General features: G+C 42.7%; 1 protein-coding gene across 2 annotated transcripts in view; it reads right to left on the bottom strand.

Moving 5' to 3' along the window:
• The window catches only part of zfhx4 (zinc finger homeobox 4), an 87,060-nt gene that overhangs the window by 53,968 nt on the left and 14,386 nt on the right, over window positions 1–18,706 (bottom strand). For both annotated transcript variants that reach the window (XM_035665235.1, XM_035665317.1), the window contains 4 exons: window positions 8,863–11,404; window positions 8,146–8,367; window positions 7,370–7,664; window positions 5,061–5,602 (listed from right to left, as the gene is read on the bottom strand). In XM_035665235.1, the coding sequence (XP_035521128.1) occupies window positions 5,061–5,602; window positions 7,370–7,664; window positions 8,146–8,367; window positions 8,863–11,358 (3,555 nt within the window). In that variant the 5' untranslated portion in view covers window positions 11,359–11,404. The remainder of the gene's footprint in view (window positions 1–5,060; window positions 5,603–7,369; window positions 7,665–8,145; window positions 8,368–8,862; window positions 11,405–18,706) is intronic.

The raw sequence follows: 18,706 nt of genomic DNA, 5'->3' as shown, positions 1-18,706 counted from the left end.
CAACGCTTTAAGTCTGTCTGTGAGTGTGAGACAAGGACGCAGTGATCAAGAGCCTGTATCTGGAACAAGCGGACATGGGCTCAAGTGGAAAATGGTAACTTGATTACCAAGACTACAATTGTCTGTGGGTGTGTATGTATGAATGTATGTAATGCCATATCTCTGTATGGACATATGCATGTATGTGAGTGTGTGTGTGAGTGTGTGCATGTGTGTCATAAATTGTGCCATGCATTTGAAATAGATCCAGTCTCTTTTCTATTTCGGGGACCAGCACAATGGCTTTTTATGCAAATCTATGAGAGTCAATCTCCTGTCCATTTCCCCATCACACAAGTCCAAATGACAGTCCAATAATTTGGGCTGCATATATATAGGGCCATTTGATTTTCAAATGAGAGTGGGCAGGGCTGACCCTTGCTAATAGCCAAGGCACAGCGGTAGACTTAATATCACAGATGCATAAGCACAGCCATCTCCATCTGAGGGAGGTGGAGGAGAATAAAATACGGGGGAGGGGGGGATAAAGAAAAAAAAGTCCCTTGGTTGATGGAAATAAGCAAAAAAATTATAAATAAAAAACACAAAGGAGATGATGAAAATGTAAAAAAAAAGGGGAGACTCGTGCATCCAGAAATCTAGTCCCCTTCCCTCTTATTCTTTTCCTTCCATTCCTCCCTCCTCCTATTACTCCCCTTGTTTAATTCCCCCCACCCCTCATTTCCCGGCCATGGTGTTGCCAAGAGGATCATGGGTAATGAGATGGCCTATCTGCGGCTCCCCAGGGGAGAGATAGAAAGAGAGAGAGAGAGAATGAGAGAAAGAGAGTCAGAGACAAAACAAAGAAAGTGGGTAAGACAGAGGGCGTGTAAGAGTGTGAGACAGTGTCAGAAAGAGACACTTTTTATCTCTGTTCTTATTCTCTGCATGTCCCCGTAACAAAGCGCTCCATCTAAATGTCCTCCCTCCTCCCTCTCTCCCTCCATCTCTATCATAAAAAGTTGAGCATTTTATAAGCCCAAGATTCTGAGTTCAAAGGAGAGCGTGAGGGAAAAGAAGAAAGGGGAAAAAGGGAGAGAAAAACAGAGATATGGAAATGTGCAGTGGACCCCGGACGTCCATTTCCGCTTGAATTATGACGGAAAGCTGGACAGACAGACAGGGGTGGGGTGGCGGTGGCTGAGGACAGTTTAAGATTTATTCAGACAGCCATCTGAGAAACAGGTGCCATGGACTATGAGACACAGTGTGTCTGCACGTGTGTGTGGTCCTTGACCATGCCACATTGACCATGAACATTCTCAACTCCTAATGACCCAGGGGCAAGCACAGCCCAGATCTTAACCTCAAAGCTTTGTGGACACACACACACACACACAAACACACATGCTCGCTACAAACTAAACCCCCTACTTAGCCCTGCAATACTTCTGAATGGCACTGACAGATTTACTCCTGTCTCCATGTGTATTAGGGCCAGTGTTTGTTATTAAAAATCATAACGAAGCCATACATCATCATATTCAATGCTAAGCCAAACACGAGCAAGGCCAGCTATGGACATGCTATGCTACGGCAACATTTAATGCAGAGCTTACCTCACAGGCTGCTAGCATACAAACGCTACGTTAAAACATCTTCCATTTTGTCATTTACAATGTTTCTAGGGGATAAAGATTTGCACTTGACAGCTGTGATAATATTGAAGGGAGGCTCTACACTTTTAATTTCCAACTCACTTCTGTATCAGGAGAGATAATGTGGAAAAACACCATGTGTTGTAGAATTCTTATTAAAAAGAATTCAGGGACCATTCAGATTTCCTACATTCCCTCTCCAATAAGCAGTGAGGCGTAGACCTCCGCTTTTTCCATATAAGGCCTATGACTTCCTGCGCCACCTGCTGTGCCCTGGACACCAGATGACTTGATGTCCATGTGCTGCTAATGTCATTTCCCTATTGCTGTTTCAAAGTCTGGAAAAAAACACTTTCAAACTCTCAATTCCCCTTAGAAGTACTCCATTGCTGCTACAAAGCAGCCATAAAATCTCCTGAATATGCTTTTTGTTTGTATCTTCAAATGGTTTCCCATGCCATAAAGATATTCTCTGTTTCCAAAAAACCAGATGGTAAAGTCGTCAACACTCGGATCTTTTATGCGCCCGGCCAAGCTACCTCCATCCCCATGTGCTTTTCACCTCTGCCAATACATAAAAGGAGAGGTGTTTTTCTGGTCAAATAAAGAAATGATTTTTTTCCTCTGCTTTTGCTCTGCCGCTCTACGCTTTCTCTCCCCCTCTCTCTGCTTTACTACCACATGTCCAAGGGTAAAATAGTGGGATTTCTGCCAGAGGCATTAAAAGCGTCATCTGTGGAACAGATTTGTTGAGGCCTATGGGGTAGGTGGGTGGGTAGATGAGGTACAGGGGTGTATGGGTGCACAGAGGGGGCATTGGGATGACCCTTACTTGCCTTGGCTAAACTGGTGTTTGTGTGTGCCTAAAACGATACTCCCTCGCTTCACTTAAATTTCTTGGAAAGCAAGAACTAAATGAGGAATATGTTCAGACAAGCCTCTTTGTTTCATTTCTGTAATGTTTTTACTGTTTGCAGTGATAGTGCTTCTTGGGTTTGTACATTTAATCACAATTGATATAAATAGCTTTCTTTGCGTGATTAAATATCAGCCAATGTTCAGCGTAGCCTAGGTAACCTATCTGGCTATTGCCTCCTATTAAATCAACTTAAACAGCTGTCAAAATGTCTCAACACTTTAAAATACATGCATACACAAACACACACACACACACACCTATGCTACGTGTTCCTCTGGAACTAAGTAGATCCTGATTAGTGTGGACTAATCAAGATGATCCTATAGGTTAGGACCTCTGCTAATGCAGGCCAATGTGCAAGCCCCACTTTTGTTAAGAATTTATAAATATAAAATATTTCAATGCAATTAGTGAACAGTCCCTGAGGACAGACATCTCCAACTCATCCCATGCCAAGCTCAGCCTTTGCCAAAGTGTAAGCCAATCCTGTGTCAATATGTACATCCTGTCTAAGTCAACTACGACTGTTTTAAATAACCCTAAGAATGCCAATGTGCTTAATCCCCTCAAGCCTTGGAGCTGTAAGTAAGAATTGGTCACAGATTTCTGAATAAATGCAATTCTTAAACGGTTACTGTGCTATGCAGGAACCACTTTCACAAACATGTTTCAAAGCAGTGACTAAAGTCTGGTGGGTCAGTCGATTAGTATTGTTAATGTTGCAGATTCAAATCTCAATAAAAATCTTTGTAGTGTTGTATGTCATTGTGTTTGAAGTTTAAGTTGAGTTATTTAGGTTACCTGTATCAACTAAAAATAAATACTTTAATAATATGATAAAAACTGATGTCTTCTTTTTATAATGCAAAAGTGGTTAAATAAGTATAGAAATAAAATTGTCTACCTAAATAAACATCAATGGAACCTTAGTTTTATATCCTCTTACTACTGTTGTCTCTATATTTAAGGTACAACATTCAGATACAGACCCAAACACGTCTCACTGCCAAATGTTGCGTACAGTAGTAAAGAAATCCTCATTAATGTAATGCACTTGATCCTGTCCTGTAGGTCAAGGCCTCGGAAATGTAACAGCATCCTATTAAGCTGAAGGAGACGTCTGACAAACTAAATCACCTTAAATATACTGGCGTGGAGAAGGATGCCAAATATTGGTTGTGTTGGAACTTCTTTGTAGAAACTGTTTCTTGCTCAGAGTGTGAAGAGTTTAATTTGTTAAAGGGGACCTATTATTCTTCTTTACTTAATTTTCTCTAATGTTACAATGTTCATATCAAACGTGGCCAAAGTTTCAAATGGTACACGTATGATAAAGTAATCCATGTGAGCAAAAAGCATAGGCTTCAGACTCATACTTTTTTTGTTTTTTTTGTCTATGATTTCTTTATATGGAACGGTTGGCTTGTTCAGTATGTCTCACAGAAAGTGCTTACATGATTGTGAAGCAAAGTTAGTTTCCTGATGGACAGATAGCTTTACCTGTTGCTAAATACTTACTACTTCTAATTGTAGCTGATTAGCTGCTCTAATGGGCTGCTAGTGTGGTAACCATATGACAAGTCATGACCAAATAATCCCAAGGCTAAAGAACAGTGTTTGTCTGCATGGGGGGTTGTGTGGATGTGTACATATATGATAGTATATAGTAACAGTGTGTGTTTCTGGACACATGAATTAAATAAAATAGAAACATATGTGTACTTTCCTTAAAAAACAATAATAATATAAAACTGACATAATGACATAAAACTTTTTGTAACGTTTTTTTTTTAACTTCTTAATGTGTGAATTTATTCATCATGTAGGGATCATAATTGAAGAGCAACATATATAAAGTGTGGTCAAATTTCATTGCGTCATTGTTCAAATCTAAGCTGTTTATACGGCTCTAAACCCTTGTCATGAAAACAAATTCTTTAATTATTCCAGAATTATTTACAGCTGGAAAAAAGAAAACTGAAAAGACAGCTGAAGTTAATCAAAACTTTCAAACATTTGACTTGTGACTTGTGTATAATTAACATTATCAGTAGTGCCAGCTGGTCATAAGCGGGACATGTACCCATATTTGATGGAAATCATCCTGGGTACTATGACCTTTTCCATATCTGTCATTCCACTCTCATGGGAACTTTATATCCATGTGACACAGCAGTTAAGCGGATGGAGCAAATTCTTTATAAACAAAAACATGTGTGCTTTTTTTCTGAATCTGAACTTAAAATGAGTGGTGTTTCCCTCAGATGTGTGCTAGTAAAAATCCTAATATATCTGTATCGTGCTGTATAGTATACAATATAATGTCTGTGTCCTGTAAAAATAATGGATTTTTAAATTTTTTTGTCTGTTAAGCATTTTGATCTTCCTATGTAGCCAATGTTTTTCTTATTGCTGAGATTTTTCCTCAGCTAGGACAAAAAGCTGAGATTAGAGAATTTATGTTTCTGCAGGAAACGTACAACACGGGAAAAGAGTGCTTTTACCTTATAGAGGCGGATGACAGCCTCATGCCTCTGGTTGGTGGCATGTAGCCTCAGTTTATCCACGCTGTTGCTGTAGTAGTCACAGGCGTTGCACTTGAGGTGCACAGGGTTGCCAATGGCCACACACTTTAATCTCCACTGGTTGGCCTTGCCTCCCTCCTTGATGTGGGCCACCAGCTGGTGCTTCTGCATGTGCTTGTCTGTCTTGCAGTGCAGCTGAAAGTTGGCCTTAAGCTGCGTGTTGTAGCTGCAGAGCTTGCACTGGTAGACGTCGCCCACCACGCAGCGCCACTCCTCTTCGGGCAAAGAGCGCTCGGCATTGACGTGGGCGTTGAGAGCCTCCAGGCTGTCCGAGGAGTAGCAGTTACACACAGCGCACTGGTAGAGGCGCAGTGATGGGTCGTTGATGGGTGGCGACAAGGAGGAGAGAGAGGGGTCTGATGAGGACATTCCCCCCATTCCACCCGAGGACACCAGGGATAGGTCGTCTGCCATCAGTTGACCACTGGCAAGACGCAATTCCGCTGATAGGTCACTATTCACTATGGAGAAAATGAGTGAGAACACAGGTTAGACAGCAAAGAGAAAGACAGAAAGGTGTTTAAAGGTAGGGCTTTCATAAGGATTACATACATGAAGCATAGAAGGATAATGTGTCACTTAGAAGACAGGCAGTATGCACAGCAAGAAGAATGTACATAAAAACAAAGAGGTATGACAGAAAGACAAAGCTCTGATGAAAATGAAAGGCTGGCATACATAGTGAGGGATAAAGGATAGAGAGAAAGAGAAAAGGCTCTTTTAATGAAATTAAGTGTGAAGAGAGAAGTGAGTGCTCTATGCAGGCCCCTCTCACACAAAAGGATTTGATAAAATAAAGCCTCACAGAGGACTAGGGCTCCTTACAAAGTCTTGTCTATAAAAAACCCTAATAGGATTGAATCAGGATCAATTACAATCATCCTTTTCAACTTGCTAACTCGCTCATCAGGTAGCTTTAATTACTGCTCTCAGCAATGGTGGGACAACGGTTTTAGGCCTCCAGGCTTTTTTCACATCCACACACAGATTTGAAAAGCTGATCAATGCATTACACTTGTTTTCTCTTTCTTCTGCTCTCCCACCCTAGGACAAAAAGCAGATCTGCCATTCATGCAAATGTAATTAACTCTTTCGTTTGATCCCTTCATTGTTCCTCTATGCATGTTATCAAAGCTCATCATGTCTTTTTTAAGATAATATCTCAACACGGTCTTTGGAGCCTAGAGGATTTAACAATTCTACATCATATTATCTGAATTTTTTTTTTACTGTTTAAGTATAATTCCCCCAATTAGTGGATATCTAAACGTGTATTTGTGTGTGTGAGTGTGTGTGCGTGTGTGGTGGTTTAAAAAAAAAAGCTAATTTTTACCTGAATGAGGGTGCAAAATGTGAGCAGAGATGTAGAATGTGTAAATCCACCATTGTGTATTTACATATTTGCATGTATATTCATCCTTTATCTATGCATCCACTTGTGTGACTTCTTGAATATATAAATATCATGCTCACACCATCTAAACCTATGTACAGCTGCGCTCACTATGGGGAGCTGTGTGTTATCAGTGTAATTCACTGAGAGTACATCTGCTGGCTGGGCTGTGACCTCCACACTAGAGGAGGGAGTGGGTGTGTAACACTGCAGGGTCATTGTTAAATCTCTCTCACTCCTACGGGAATCCGCTTCCTGCTGTGTGAGTGTGTGTGTATGAGTGTGTATATGTGTGCCCATGAGTGTGTGTTCTCTCCAGGGTGAGCGAAGGTGGGGTGGTGTGTGTATGGGGGGGGATTAAGCTGACTTAAGAAAATTACAAATGAAAGATTAAGAATAATTCTCATGTGGCGTCTCATAATCATTTTTTAATCAGTGAGAGGGGTCAAAGAAAGGAGACAATGACAGAGGGACAATATGAGAGCAGAGATAAGAGGGAAAGAGAAAGAGAAGAGGGTGCGGCAAGGGGGGCAAGGTAAAAAGGATGGGAGCAGAAAAAGAGAAGGTGAGAGGGCAGGGAGAAATATGAAGAGCAACAAAAGAAAAGCACAGAGATAAAAACAATACCCAGATGGCATCAGATATTTTAGACAAAACAGATAAAACCGACCAAGTGATAGATGAGCACAAGAAAACCAAAGCTAAAAATATTAAGAAGGAAAATATTTTGCCATCTCCTCAGCAAAAATGCATTTTTTGCATTTTAATTGATTTATGCAAAAAACTAATAAAACGTGTATCACTGTATTCCACTTCAATTTCTAGTATCACTCACCTAGACCAGATCCAAGAGCAGCTGCGGTTGCAGGATCTAGTTGGAACGGGTTAATCATCATCTGGGCATCTGGGCCGCTGCTGCCGGCTGGGTTCTCCAGTTTTACACCTGCCAGACCCATGTTTTGAGCCAGGTAGTACTGGTAAAGCTCTGCTTCAGCTGGGGCCAGGCCCAGATGGAGGCTGTGTTGGATCTGCTTCATGTTCTGTTGCAGCAGCATCATATTGTGCATGTGTTTCTCGCTGGTCATATGGATTCGCAAGTTCCGCGCCACGTTGGTCTCATAGTCACACACCTGTTGGAAGCATTAAATATTAAATGTCAGGAGGCTTAAATGTAATGTTTATGTGTTTATCATCATTATCAAAGCATCATTGTACACTTCAAATTACATTATAATTAATTTGTATAATTTATTATTATTTTCATTTAAATATATGACCAATTTATCATTTAATTTATCTAATGTTAAAAATGAGCAACAACAAAATTTTAATACCTAATCCACAGAATAAAATTTGATGCAAGCATTTTAGCAATGCTGTTATGATAATGAATTTCTTATGGTTTCTACAATACTTATATTGTATATTAGATAATGCTAGAATTTATGAGAAACCCCATATTATAATGACCAGGTCAGATGATGTGGCCAAGAAAAATAATAGACATAGTGACGCAGAGGGAAATAACTGGCGTATTGTGTAGACACTGAAACAAGCAAATTGGTATGTTGCCACCACAGTGCTACAATGACGCTCTGTTTGTTTCATTACCTCACAGCGCCAAGTGGGCTTCTGTTTGGGCTTGGATGGTGAGGGTGCACCGCAGCCTCCTCCACCAAGGCTGGCACTAGGCACAGGGTTGGCATGGGCATGGTTGTGGTTGTATTGTGCCTCACTGCCACCGTTCTGGAGTGTTTGTACGTTGTTCAGATGCTTGTCCGACTGCATGTGGATGCTAAGGTTGCCTTTGGTGGTGGTTGAGTAGTTGCATACCTAGAGGGGAAGAATTAATACAGTGATGCATGATATACACTATATGCATTTATGACAAGACTAGCTGATATCCAATAATTTATTGAGTATTAAATTTCAGACTTTCTTTAGTCACTCCTCTGAGATAATTACCTTAACCTTTATAGTTGTGATAGGTGTTGTTGAATAAAAAGAGAAAGACAAACACATTTAACTCTCTCTTTCCTCCCTACTGACACTGAATTTTCAAACAAGTAAACATGTCCTGTTATAGAGATTGCCATAACTTATCACGTTGTGCCAAAACTGGCTTCAAAAGCAAATTAATTCATCTATATTGCAAAGATTATGATAAACTTTTTCTGTTACAATATGTCCGACCAAAACCCAGCAATTAGAAACCCAAATAAAAATAGTAAGGAAAACAAGGATATTTTCTTAATTTAAAAACATCAGAAAGATAAAAAAGACAGAGAAAACAGAAATCCATAGAGACGAAAAATTTGATGGACAGACCTCGCAGCGGAAAGGCTTGTATCCACAGGTATAGCTTTCGCCTCTGGCTAAACGAGGATGAGGCTGTCCTGTGCGGCAGTACACACATGATCCACCAGACTCTGGATGTTTCTCTTTCATGTGGGCATCCAATGTCTGCTGGTACTTGTAGTGCCAGTTACACTTGGGACACTTCAGCGTCTTGCAGGAGTTACGTGAATGCATCATCGTCATATGCCCTCCCAGAGATCGTGAAGATCCCAAGACCGTGTCACACTTGGGGCACTCCACACCACTACCTGGAGACCCTTCACCTGGACCAGGGGTACCAGGCGTCCCTGGAGTTCCAGGCGTACTTGGATTTCCTGCGTGTTGATGCAGAGGCCCAGGACTCTCATCATCTCTGCGCAACATCATCATGTCAAGGGGGTGGGAGGATGGTGACGACCCGTCACGTCCTACCAGGGCTTCACTGGTTGAGTCGTTGCTGCTCTCCCGCTCTCTGGCAGCTGCCAGGGCAGTGGACAGGCGGCTCTTCTCCATCTCCAGCTTCTCACAGACAGGCATGGAGGAAGAGGAGGTGGATGCAGGGCCCTTGCTGTCATTGTTAAACTTTAGCACACTGTTGGAAAGGGGGGAAATACTTTGGTTTAAGAGAGGGAAATCTTTGCTACTGGTGCTGTCGGCCCGCTGGCCTGTTATCGCCATGGTCATGGCCTGTTCCTCCTCCTCATCTGCCTCCATCTCTACTCCACCACCATTGGAGTAAGCATCATCATCCTGCTCTGGACTTTCTCCTCCCACTGCACCGGGCTCCCGCTTGATGGGCGAGTACTGGCTCAGGTCTGGCCCATTGGGTTGCAAAGTGCATGTGTCCCTAACGTGGCCCTTGCAGTCACTATCAGAGTTCCGACCTTCCAGGTTGCCACCAGTGGCAGCAGCAGCAGAACTCCCGCTAGGGGTTCTGTGGGCACCAGCCCCTCCCCCGAGGTTTGGGTTGGTCTCAGCCTTTGGCATGGTTTGGGTTCTGGGGGTTTGGTCATTAGAGGAGCTGCTGGCACTGCCCTTCAGGAAGGCAAAACCTGCCTGAAGGGAATCGGCATTCTCCCCACTACTGTGGAAAGCATTCCACAAGCCACGGAGCCCTGTGTCTGGCCCTAGGAAGTTGGCAGGTGTGGGAAAGTGGGGTAGCCCAGAGTTGGGGGGGTTTTTTGGTTCCAGAAAGCTTATAAGAGGTTCTTTGTCCTTGCCGATGCCCTGGATGATGGCAGAGACATGCTTGTTGCTCAGCAGCTTCTGCTCCTGATCATTCAGGGTCATACGGTGGTCATGGACAGCATGTGTCACGAAGGAACGGCTGTAGCCAAAAGACAGCTTGCACAGGAAACACATCAGCACAGGCTTCCGCCGCCCATCGGCCACACAGCCCTCAAACTTGGACAAGTCCACATTGTTGGGGACATCTTTGGACACACAGGAGTTTTTGGCTGCACCATCCGCCGTCAGATAGTCTTTGTCATTCTTGTGGCGGAGGTCATAGACACGGAAACTGTGCAACACGGGACCAGCGCCCGTCAGCCCTCCCACTGAGGTATTTGGGAAGGAGGGGTGTTCGGCCGCTAGGGATTTATTCCCCAGGGATGAGGCGATGTGGAAGGTGTTGATGATCTGGGGGTAGAAGGACATGGGTGCAGCGGGCTGCTCCAACCGCTCCCCCCCTGGGCTCAGGCCACTCTGGCCACTGCTGACCTGGGCATTGGGGAAGGTCTGGGGGGACAGCAGGCCCCTGAATTGGAGAGACCCAGAGAGCCCCCCCTGGTTGCCACGCTGCTCTTTGGAGTCCTCCAGGATGAAGGCAGAGCCATCGGGCTGGTAGATGATCTCGCTGCACAGATTCTCCACATCACTATCATCTTCCATCTCCATCTCGCTGTTCATTTCCCCCACTTCTGCAGCACCTACCTCATGCTCTCCTTCATCTTCACTCTCCTCCCCTACCATCCCTTCAATATCCTCACCCTCCTCGTGACCTCCAGTGGTAGGCAGGCGGGCGTTGGGGCAGTGGTGCTCCATGTATTTTTGTAAACTGGAGAAGGAACTAGAACATTCGTTGCAGGGGATCTCCTTTGCCGGCGCCACGGGAGATGTGGCAGGGGCAGAACAGTCCGAACCCAAAACTGCTCCTCCTCCTACTCCTGGTAAAGTCCCGGTAACACTCCCTTTGTTACCGGTAGTAAAGCTTTCTCTCCGACTCTGTTCAGTTACAGGGTCGGTGGTTGCACTGACAGTGGTAGGGGTAGCAGTGGACCTCAGCGGGCTCACAGCGGGCTCTCCAAGGCCATTCTCCGGCTCTCCAATGGCAGCAGGTGACGACTGGTTGTTGTTGGCGTTGCTGCTGTTGGTGACACTGGTCTCCATGGCAATGAAGGAGTTGTCCTCAGCAACAGTGTCCAGCCTCTGGCCACCATGTTCCTGCTGCCGTGATGACACCATAGGGGGAGAGTCACAAGTTGCCATGACGACCACTACATAGGGATCTCATCTCATCCAGCCTAACAGGGACCTGAGTTGGAACAGAAAAAAGGATAAAAAAGAGATTTAGTAAATGGCATTTAAGAGCAGATAATGTTGGCTAATAATAAACCCAGTTAACTTTATTCTAATCAATTCAGACTTGCTTTTACCCCACATTCAACCCTAGTACTAAGTGAGTTGTTGTAAGCCTCATTTGGATGAGATTGATTGCTATGGGAGAGATTTTAATATTGCACATGCTGATCAGCAACAAAAAAAACATGACAATTATCTATCTCTGTATTGTCTATCATGTACCAGAAATGAGAACAGCGTTAAGTAGGAAGCACCATGACAACTTTTGAAAACTGGAGAAATTCAATATTAACTGCTCCTGCTTGCATCTTTGTCTTATAACTGGCAGACTGAGATTGCTTGGCACAACCACAAAAAAAAAAACTCATCCTTGAACAAAAGTTTTGTCTCTTACTGGCCCCAGGGGCCACAGCTTGGAAACAGGGGAAATTAGGTATAAATGAATGAAGCAGCTACCATGGCAGCCGGCAGTAGCAAAGTTTATAGGAATAACCCAATTGTCTAGTAAACAGACTCTTTGATCGACATACCACTGTGCAACATTGGAAGCAGGAAGCAGTTCCACCTCAGTTGTGTCTTGTGTGTCCTAATGCTATGTTAAAAGATGTCAGACAAGTACCAGCTAGCTTTGCATTCTGTCGACAAAATAACTAACAATCAAGTTTATAAAATAACTTGAAAAAAAGTTAGTTACTTCCTTTGAGACAAAAAGTGGAACAGAGTCTTGAATCATTGGTTAAATCAGTCCTGGCATGTTCTTACCAGTCAGGAGTTGCTAATTAGGCAGCACCTATTAACCTATTAATGCCTTGAAGGTATGACACTGTGTGGACAAGGAACGTTTGAAACTGTATGCTGTCATGCTGCTAAGTGTGTGACTGTACTTGAACATGTGGAAAAGTAGAACATTGCCTGTTGGCAAAATTTCTAGATGTGGGTGCAGATGCAGGAATAAATCAGGAAATTGAATACTTTTTTTAAATTCATAATACAATGTCTTTTCATGCAGGAGCAATAAAGCTAAGAGAGAGAGAGAGAGAGAGAGAGAGAGAGAGAGAGAAAGAATGAGAGAACGAGCTTCCATGAGGAATGATGTTTGGAATACCAGTGAGATTTTATCAATCCTGGGCGGCTGCCCATCTCTCAACCCCTCACTACTTCAATCTCTTGGCTTTTCACAACAAGGCACAAATGCAAAGGCACACACAAACGCACACACAAATGCATGCACACAATGTAGGGGAAAAAAGCCTCCTAAGCCCACAAACACACACAACATCCCACAGTCATTTCATTTTGTTATAATAGGCATAATTTCTCATCACCTAAAGAGAACACAACTGAGACAAAGCCATAAGGGAAGCAAAAGAAAAACTAAACTAGACTAAAATCTTGAGAACTAAAGCTTCATTGCTATTTAAAAAAAACTGCGTTCTTGCTCAGCTAAATACAACAAATGAGAACTAGTTGTGCATGCCAGTGTTTTTTTACTTGATACAGTACCAGCGCCTTTCAGATGCTTGCGTGTAAATGAGCTGGCATTAAAAGAAAGCTTTAAAGAGCCATGTTAAACTTTAACCCAATCCACCTGCTGCTTAATTCTCCCTCTTTTTCTACACTCCCTCTCTCTCACAACAAAGCTACAAAGCAATTAGAGGATTAATCCGCAACAATCCAGGGCTAAACAAAGCCAGTGGGAGGGACAGTAAAAGCGTGAGGAATGAAATCAAACATGCGTGTGAGTATGTTTGTGGGTGCATGTGTGTGCACGCGCTATAATCAGGTCTAATCTGACATATCCCAGAGATGATTCCATGGGGACTAGTGATAGATTAAAAGAGAAATGATGTTTTCTCTCTTTGTGTCTCACTCAGTTTCTGTCTCTCTATTTGTGAGATTAAAGAAAAACTCACAAGGAGCAGAAAATTAGTTTTAGTGCATATCTGTTCAGCATGGACGTGGCAAAAGGCAAGAGGTAGATGTATGACATGTACGTGAAAATCACTCCCTAAGCATAGGTATGTACCGTTGGACTGCCAAAGGGTAAAGTATAGTTCTAGAGCTAACATTATTAATTTGTAAATGGCTGCCAAAGGTTTCTTTCACTTGAACATGTGTATAGTACACATTGTACATTTCTGTGACCAATACCTATCTTTATTGTCCTGATGCAGTAAATGTAATTCAACTGTTACATCAAGAAGAAACAAACTACAATTTATCTGATGTTTTTTAAAGTGATTTTTAGCCTAAGGCACAGATCCTGAAGATAACAACTATAGTTTTCTACATGCATGCACCCTTAAACACAAACATGCATGTCTACATGTTAACTCACTTGTAAATGCAAAGACATTAGCAGCAATTAGCTCTACATTCTAAATAAGCAAGGAGTCATGCCACAAGAATGCACGCTGAGCCTGTTTCACCACAAATGTATGTCTTCATTTTAGATATAGCTGCGCTGCCTGTATGACAGAAGAAGAAAACACAATGAATTTGGCAGTCAGGCAAAATTATATAAAATAAAGGCTTTACCACATCTACTTAAATTATAGCTCCTTCAGCTTTTTTACCATAAATCATCAATTACACTCACCTAGCACCAAAATAACACACTGAGCTTGTTCCTGGAGTCACACATATAAATATTTCATTTTTCCACCGGTGTCCCTCTTACCAAGTGTTGTGTTAAATGTGATTGAGGGTAAAGCTGTTCAGAAGCAGTGGGTTTGAGAGCTAATGCGACACATACGACAGGATTTACTACTTGTCAGTAGTGTCATTTCACTGCTTATTTCATTGGGGAGCAACCCCTTTGAATTGTAGCTCGGACATAAAACACTGCGGTTTATGAATTATGCATCTCCTAACACTTTAAGTATGGAATTATGTCTTATGGATAAGCCAATGTGTTAAGCACTCTGCACTGACATATCACCCCTAACGCTAACAGGTTAGCAGCTGTTTACATGTGTGCTGCCTGCCAACAATAACGTAACTGCCCATTATTTTGTTATCTCTGGTTCTTATTGAATCCATTAATTGTACATCAACAGAGCACTGACAAACAAAGTAACACTATGTGACAAATACTTAACGTCAGATTTTTAGCATTTTTTTCTTTTCTTAACTATTTGTGGAAAATATGCACACCACAGTGGAAAAGGGCTTGGAGAGTCAGATAAACACGATATACAATATATAAAGTGCAGTTACCATAAGCACATATTGCTTGTTTAGTAGTAGTATGGAGGGATAACAATATAATATATAGTGTATATGAAAAGGCTTTCTGCAAGTAGCCTGAACATAAGTGTCTCTTTGTAATTCACCCGCATGTAAGAACTCAAAAGTAGAGCTGTCTTCTGCTTTCAGAGGACCGGATGCTAGATCTGAAGTAAAATGCTTAAGTCTTAGCTCTTAACTTAGCCCGTCCTCTCTTATGAAAGAGCAATGTGGTGCAATGCAGCCTGGTGTAGGCGTTTGAAGTCATCCTGATCCATTCAGCATGTGTTAATTTAGCATAGTTGGACAGAGAAGTAATGAGATGTCTGGTCTATCTATCAAACGAAAATATTTTCCTGTTCTACCTTTCTGAGAGGATCATTTTGGACAAAGATTTTGGACCTGTACAAATCAATATAATAACTTGTAATCAGCTCTATAAAAGCCAATTACCTGACATTTTGTCTCAAGAATAAATAGATGGAAAAGTTATCTGCCTTGCTTCTTTTTGTTTTGCTCCATTCCCCAGGCTTTGCACCTTTCACAGCAGTAGTGCCCACTACTGCTTCTTTTAAGGCAGATCGTGTTACTGCTAGCTAAGAAACCTTCCTCGCTCTCTCCCCCACTGGCTTCCTTCGCTCTGCTAACCAACCAGACTACTTTCATTTGAGAACGAGCGATAGATAGACAGATACATAGAGAGAGGGAGAGAGAAACTAACAATGAAGCCCAGGTTTTTCCACAGTGCAGAAACAGTTCCCCTTTTTTAAAAGAAGAACAAAAGATATGGCCTGAGCTGCTCCTACCTCTGTTTTTTAATTAAGCATGTCCCCTTGCTTTCACGCGCATGCACACGGACACAGGCTCTCACACACGCACACCCACACACACACAAACACACACACACACACACATACACTAAGGTAATTAAAGTGGCAGATCAGATCCAGTGAGAGGCAAATAATAGCCAAGGAATGCCTGGTTTGGACACTGCTAGTTCTGATGGGAGAAGGGGGCTAGGAGACTCCTTGGCCTATTGTTTTTCTCCCCCCTCCTCTTTCTCCCCTCTATCCCTCCATCTCCCTTTCAGTAGCTCCCTGAGAGACAGAGAGCCAGTCTAAAGAGGGGGATTTCTCCTTTTTTTCCCTTTAAAAAAAAAACCTTTTCTCCTCTCTCTCCCTGACTCGGGTTATTCTTGTAGTGCTTCCGGTTTAGATAGAAGTTGGATCCTGTATGAGAGTGGACACATTCATCATCAGAGACTATAATTCAAATTCAAATGTGCTACACGAAAGCTACCGCATGGGCCAAAACTGCATTTGTAGTAATATAAGCAGTTGTAATTAATGTGCTGATAGTACATGAAGTGTTACAACAACATGTCCATGGTGCAGAGCTGAGGTACTGAGCTCCTGGTGATGTCAGAGTCTCCTCCTGCTTTTGTCCTCCCGTCAGACTATCACGCATTAGCCAGAGACGCAGCCTGTTAAATGCCAAACCTGTAATTGCAGTGTCGCCACAGTGTCGACTTTGTTTACATTGGGATCTGTTGGGTTCAAATTCTTCATCACTAACTGTCCGATATTTTAATGCACAGGCAGACAGTGCTGGTAATACTGCTGTGAATATTTATAAGATCTGTAAACACTGGAATTAGGCCGATCTGTGCTTTGGGATGTGGTCACTGGAGTTCTAAAATGGTTATTTTCCCTCTACTTGTCAAACTGTTTGGGTACATATGTGAGCGCAGCCAATAACTGGTGAAATTAAATCTAGACTGAATCTTTGAGGTGACCCATCAAAGCTAGCAAAGTCAAACAACAAAGTCAGAAGACAGCGTGAGACTATGGCTATGTGTCCATTCCTTGAGGTCTCCTAGAAGGTCATCCCTCTCTCGGCATGTGGCCCCTCAGTTGAACACCAAATCTTCTATCAAAATGTCACCAAGCGTTAGCCAAAGACAAAGGCGAAGGGCACTGTGAAAGACCCTGCATCCATCTCCCACTGTCAGTGCCATGAATAGGCCTACTCTGGTCTAATTAGACCTGTTTATTTGTTGCCATGCAGAAATGGAGGGATGAAAAACGAAGTGGATGAAGGAGGAGGGGAATTATCTCCTTCCTCACAATGCGAGAGGAGCTTCGGCTGCCATCAAAGAGCGCTGATGCATGCACGCACAAACACATATGCACACATGCACACAATCACAGAAGAGGGCCTAATGCTCTCTGTTTAAAGTCTTAAAAGAAAGGACAGAGGGAGAAAATTGTAAAAGGATGAGTGGGGGAGGGCTTTTGCGTGACCAAGTGTTTTTTGTCTTTTGTACTTCTTAACCTCACAAAGGGTTTTCATGCAGTCCTTGTTTGTTGCCTGGAGGTGTAATATTAGACGCTAGATGCAGTAGATCTCCCCAATGCGCCCCACACCCTTTTCTGTCCTGTCTCTCCTGTGAGCAAAGGCCTTCATTACCAAAAGACACCTTATCATTATTGCAAGGCGCGGCCCAGACACCTAAAGCAAGCGCCACTCCATTTAGCACAGGAATCTTGTTCGACAAATTACCTACTCCGCAAAAATGCCTTTTAGCAAATCAAAATCAAAATTACGCCTACATGAGCAATGATCTCAGATTGTAGAAGGAGGCAAAAGAATGGAGAGAACAGTTTATAGGAGGAGGGGGAACCAGGATAATGAGGAGAAATGTAGAGGACGGAAGTGGCCTTTTTTTCAGAGTAGGTATGCACGTTCTACCCCTTAGGTTGATGACAGGTAAATTGGTCTTATTGGTTGCTCAGGTAACATACACCCAACTGCCTTCAGGTCCTTACCTGATATTTCATTGTTAGATAAAGAAAAAAATATCCAGGGAACATTGGAAATAATCAGCAACATGTGAGGTGAGAGCGTCATAGGGAAAAAGAACTTTGTGTATGCAACAACAAACTTGTTGACCAGGTGAGAACAAATAGTGAAGCCAGGGGCCATGTTTGTCTTTTTTTTCTCTCTCAGGGCAACAAAAGAATCATATCACTCAAGCCACGGATGGGCCTAAAATCTGATTTAGGATCAGATTACACCAGCCCCTATCCTAACTTCAATCGGGATGAGGTGAAAACATCTATCATGTCCTCCAGTCACTGCCTCGAGGCAACTACATCACTGACTCTAGGATATCCTATTGAGTTTAGAAGCCAGCTAAATTTATTTACTTATTTAAGTAGTTTTTCATTATGATACTGATAATGTGTATCCTAGGTCAGTGTCAGTGTTTATCTGCTGCTTGTTCAGTTTCACAGAGACAACGTTGAATGGATTAAAGACAATTTAGACTGGATTTGACATTTTTACAAATGGAACTTTGGGCTTACACAGTCCAGTCTAAATATATGCAGAAGTCTCACGCCTTTGAAGAGGCAATATTTCAAACTAAACTCAAACTGAAACATGAAAATAAACAGTCAGACACTGCTGGGTCGCAGTCACCACTTACTGCCCTTGCTAAAGATTTTTCCAGCATCAAAGGCAAAGCCAATCTACATAGCTAATGCTTCCATTTTTTTTAACTCCCCTTCCTCGAACTCAAAACAGCAAAGACCGAGGGGAGTGAAAAAAAAGTGGGGATTTTTCTTTTGCCGGCAATCTGGAAACACTCTCTAGTTAATTAGGGTTGATTGGAAATGAACCGCACAAACAAAGGGCAGCCTATGCCCTGACTATTATGACCGTGCACGCGTGCGTACACGTGCACAGGGGGGGTACTATAACCACCTTAGAAGCGCATGCTGGTAGAAGCGCCACTCTCTAGACTCTTCCTCTCGCTCGCTTTACCCCCTCCACCTCCACCCCCCAGATTAAGGGAATGCACTGCAAAAGAATGTGTGACGACCTCCACTGCCACAGAGCAAAACTTCCAGCCCCCGACGCCACAAAAGGCAAGAAGGTAATTAAGTTTGAAAGAATAGAAGCACTGCCACAAACAATGCACCAGTGTCCATGGGGAGGGATTGGGGGGGTGTGTGTGTGTGTG

This window comes from Morone saxatilis, unplaced genomic scaffold (genome assembly GCF_004916995.1).
Source record: "Morone saxatilis isolate NCDOM2014 unplaced genomic scaffold, NCSU_SB_2.0 Contig0, whole genome shotgun sequence".
Classification (NCBI taxonomy): Eukaryota; Metazoa; Chordata; class Actinopteri; family Moronidae; genus Morone; species Morone saxatilis.
The sequence above is the reverse complement of the archived record's forward strand: the minus strand, read 5'-3'. Positions and strand labels throughout refer to the sequence as shown.